Source organism: Acipenser ruthenus, chromosome 15 (genome assembly GCF_902713425.1).
Source record: "Acipenser ruthenus chromosome 15, fAciRut3.2 maternal haplotype, whole genome shotgun sequence".
Classification (NCBI taxonomy): domain Eukaryota; kingdom Metazoa; phylum Chordata; class Actinopteri; order Acipenseriformes; family Acipenseridae; genus Acipenser; species Acipenser ruthenus.
This window is the reverse complement of record NC_081203.1, coordinates 25,593,379-25,597,341: the sequence shown is the minus strand read 5'-3', so window position 1 is coordinate 25,597,341 and position 3,963 is coordinate 25,593,379. Positions and strand designations below refer to the sequence as shown.

General features: G+C 35.5%; 1 protein-coding gene across 4 annotated transcripts in view; it reads right to left on the bottom strand.

The window, feature by feature from the left end:
• Positions 1-313: 313 nt before the first annotated feature.
• Positions 314-3,963, bottom strand: part of LOC117422478 (homeobox protein Meis2) — a 71,628-nt gene continuing 67,978 nt past the window's right edge. For 2 of the 4 annotated variants that reach the window (XM_058987608.1, XM_058987607.1), the window contains exon 12: positions 314-1,841. In XM_058987608.1, the coding sequence (XP_058843591.1) occupies positions 1,555-1,841 (287 nt within the window). In that variant the 3' untranslated portion in view covers positions 314-1,554. The remainder of the gene's footprint in view (positions 1,842-3,963) is intronic. The other 2 variants (XM_058987610.1, XM_058987609.1) reach the window with 1 other exon arrangement.

The following is a 3,963-nucleotide window of genomic DNA, read 5'->3' as shown; positions in this document are numbered from 1 at the left end:
TGTTGATTATGTCATGTTATCCATCAAAGGAGTCAACAACAGCAAAATAAAAAAATAAATCACTTACACAGGGACTCATTTCAATTGTAAAGTAATACTTATAATAATAATATTAATAATAACAAATAATAATACCTCATGTAACTAATTTGTTAAAATGCATCACCCACAACTCAATTTATTCTTTGAAAAACCATCTAAATATACAACATTCTTTTAAAGAGTGAAAACTCTTTTAACACCTCCTGAGGGGAAAGAAATAAATAATTTAGTTTATAGTAAAACATGTAAACACACAGAAATCTAACAAAAATTAAAAAATGAAATATTTATTACAGCCTTTGTGACTTGACACCTTTTAAACATAACGTCACAGTCCTCATACAAGTATTTCATGTATTTTTTTTTTTTTTTTTATGACAAAGCTTAGGGGGAAACAGCATTTTCTTCTTTTGAGGAACACGTGCTGAGAAAGGGAGGAATTCAATGACATACAATACCAACTCCACAGCAGATCTGATACTAGCAAAAACATTCTTTTCAATTGAGGTAAACACATATAATATCTAACATGAAACAATTAATAGACTGAACTCTGTACGAAGTTTGTTACAATATTCTCTTTGCTTTTTTTGTGTGTGTTTTCAAGCTTTGAGTTCATATTTAAGTTTTTGAATTTTTTTGGCGTAAAGACCACCAATAGCTTCTTTCATTGCCAAAGGTATCCACCACTGCCAATATTGTCCATGTGGCATTTGTGTCGATCCCTTGGCCGAGAACTATTGGTGGAAGCTGCTTATTCCAACGTCAGGTTTCCTTCAACAGGCTCTAAGAAGAGTCCAGAAAAAAAAAAAAAAACACAATCCAGTGCTTGGGCAATCAACTGAGGACTTGTTTATCTACAGGGCACATTCATTCAAGAACAAAAATAACATGACATGGAAACACATGTTCAAAACGGAACTTTGTTATGAGATAAGATGGAGAGCAGCTTTCCATTTCTTCTGGGAGTTCTCGATGCCTTGGCCAACTTGCCCACTGCAGTCATTTCATGTGGGGCAACTTTTCCTTTTTTTAAATTGCATTATTGCTGCACCAAGCCAGGCTCTCTCTTCTGGGAACAACACACATAGTGTGGAAAGCAGGGATAAACGTTTCTTCTAAAACTAGCTGAGGCAACATAAAACCGAGTGACAAACAAAAAAAAATAATGCACAAGTTTAACTTTCCTTTTAAAGTTTAAAACTTTTAAAGTTCCTATGTTTTTATACTACAGTAGTTATTAACTCTTGGAGCTTTTTATTTCATTATTTTTCTTCCAGAGAGACTTTATTCGAACATCTTCTGCAATTCGTTAAGAAAGACTTTGTGTTGTTAGCTTGGTCCTCCGTTTACTGTTGATGAAAATAACAAAATCACAAGTAAAAAAAATAATCACAACTCATCTGGAATTCCATTAAGCGTCAAATAATTCTGGTCAGAATTCAAAAAAGTCTTGAAAATAGTTTTTAGTTAGTTTTTTTTTTTTTTTTGATTTTCTTGAGTTCCCTTATACTATTGGGCGTGAATGTCCAGGATCTGTCCTGCCACTCCAGGGTCTACATGGTTCAACATTGTGGGGCTCTGTGCTGACATGGTCATTCCAGGGTGTGGCGGGGGGCCTCCGTGCATCATCAAGGCCGGGTGATGGGGATGACTGGGAAGATATGAATGCATTGGGAGTCCGTGTCGTAAGTGGGAAGGGTGTGGGGTCATCTGGGGAGGAGTGTAACTTGGCTGTGCCATACTCATGCCCATAGGACCACCCTGAGATACATAGTCCCCTGGCATGCCTTGTAGACCTGGAACACACACACACAAAAACAACAAGTCAGTAAATGCATTTTCTTCAATTGTAATACAATCGCATGCACTTCAGCTGTTACTAGTGGTCCACTAAAACTTGGACTGTTTGTTTTTTGTGGTTGTTCTTAGCATTTGAACGCAGTTGTTAAGTGTTAATGCCATACAATGCATACCACAAGCTTTCAAACAACTTGGTGGATTTATACTTATTTTTTAACTTATTAAGTTTCAATACATTTTCTTTCTAGTGTAAAACAACAAACTACTGTATACCCCTTATTACTGTGGTGTTGCTCATCTGAGTACATTTCTCTATGTCTATTTAATTGTTAAAGAAATATAATTCTCTCTCAAGTTGCATAATGTTTTTTATGTTTTATCTCAACATGATATGTGATCTTAATAACCACTGATTACTGTTTCTGCAATCATGGATACTCGGCATATTTAATCATACAATGTGGCATAGTTTTGCCTTTTGGGTGGAAGTTCTGTAATGAGGGCAGTATAAAAATGACCACTAAGGGTGTGCACTATTTATTTTATCCCCCTTGAAACAGTAAGTTTGTTTAAGGTGGGAAAAAAAAAAAATCTCACTGCTCTTTAAAATACATGTAAACATCACACTTTTTCCAAATTAAGTTTAATTTTAGTTCTGCATTGAAATGCATATAATTAACACACTAAGATAAATAAGGTAAAGTTAACATTAGCTACAGTTGTACCCAGCCATACAAAGTAGTCAAATTTCTGATTGAACAGTTAGATTTTTCCTCTAGGGATAAAATGATGTGAGTATATTTCATTTAAATGTATAACTATTGTTATGTTCACTGTAAATACAAATGTCATTTTGTTTCATTCTTAAAAAAATAAAAATAATAATGAAACAACAATTCTATCAAAAAACACACAATTACCACCAAAGCAACAGTGAATGTATTTGTTAACCAGAACAAGCAGTTGAGCAGAAGAAGAGCGTGAGAGTTTAGAAAGGAGATAAACGAAACAAGGAGCTCCAGAGCACACACTCAGTCCTGGGGCAGGTATGCGTAAGAATGTACCAGGACTTCTGGGCATTGCTATTTTGTCAATTTAGCTGTTAATTAATTCTGTAAACACGCCTAAAGTGAAGCGGGACCTACGCGATTGGGTTGTAGCCCGCTTTGTAATGCGACCCTCTGGGGGATTATGAGGATAAGGAGAAGGGGAGTTGAAGGGGGTTGCTGTAAGGTCATGGGGCATGCTCAGTACTGCATTTCTCTGCCGTACGCTACAATTAGGAAATTGAAAAGGTGCAGAACTTTTCCAGGAATTACAAAATGAGCTGTGTTAACTGCATACATTCTGTGCTTTCTTGGAAGATACAAGACATTTTGTTTTACTGCTAATAAACGCATAATTAACAATTGTACTGCATTGGGATTATGGTACATAAAAAATATGAGTAATTTGTCATTTTAAATCAATCCGTTGCTAAACCTGAGAAGAATATTCACCTCTATTCACCTAGACTACTTCTAGTTAAAAAGCCCAACAGATGTTTGTGACTGTGTAAACTGGTAATCTAAAGTCTTGTAAGCTGCAGTCATTCTGTTAAGTAGATCTGTGGGCCTTTATTAACAGGAGTGGTAAAACCATCTAAAGACAATAACACAGACTGCACAGTCCCAGCTACCCTGTTTATTCTAGCACAGCAGCCTGCTCAATGGATGATGATAATTAAGTACCAAATATACCATATTGTGTGGCTGCATAATCAAATCAAGAAAGGATAATATTCTTCTGTATTCCGCTATTAATGTAATTGGTCATGAAGCATAAAATATGTTATGTAATTAAATAGGCTAGAAATTATATGGCCTATATTAAGAATTATCCAAGCTGAGCAAATGTTGTCTCTGTGTGGCTGTTTTAGGGAACATTGCTTTCTGCATTTCTGACTCCATTAGCAAAGGAAAGAAAAAAAGGAAATCGGCACCATCGCCGGTGTTGCCACAGTGACCCCAGCGAAATCTAGCCTCTATTTACATATAGAGAGTATTTTTAATCAAGGTAAGTGTTATTATACTGTGCCTCATTAAACAAAGAAGTTTAGGTGTTAAATAAAATTTCTTA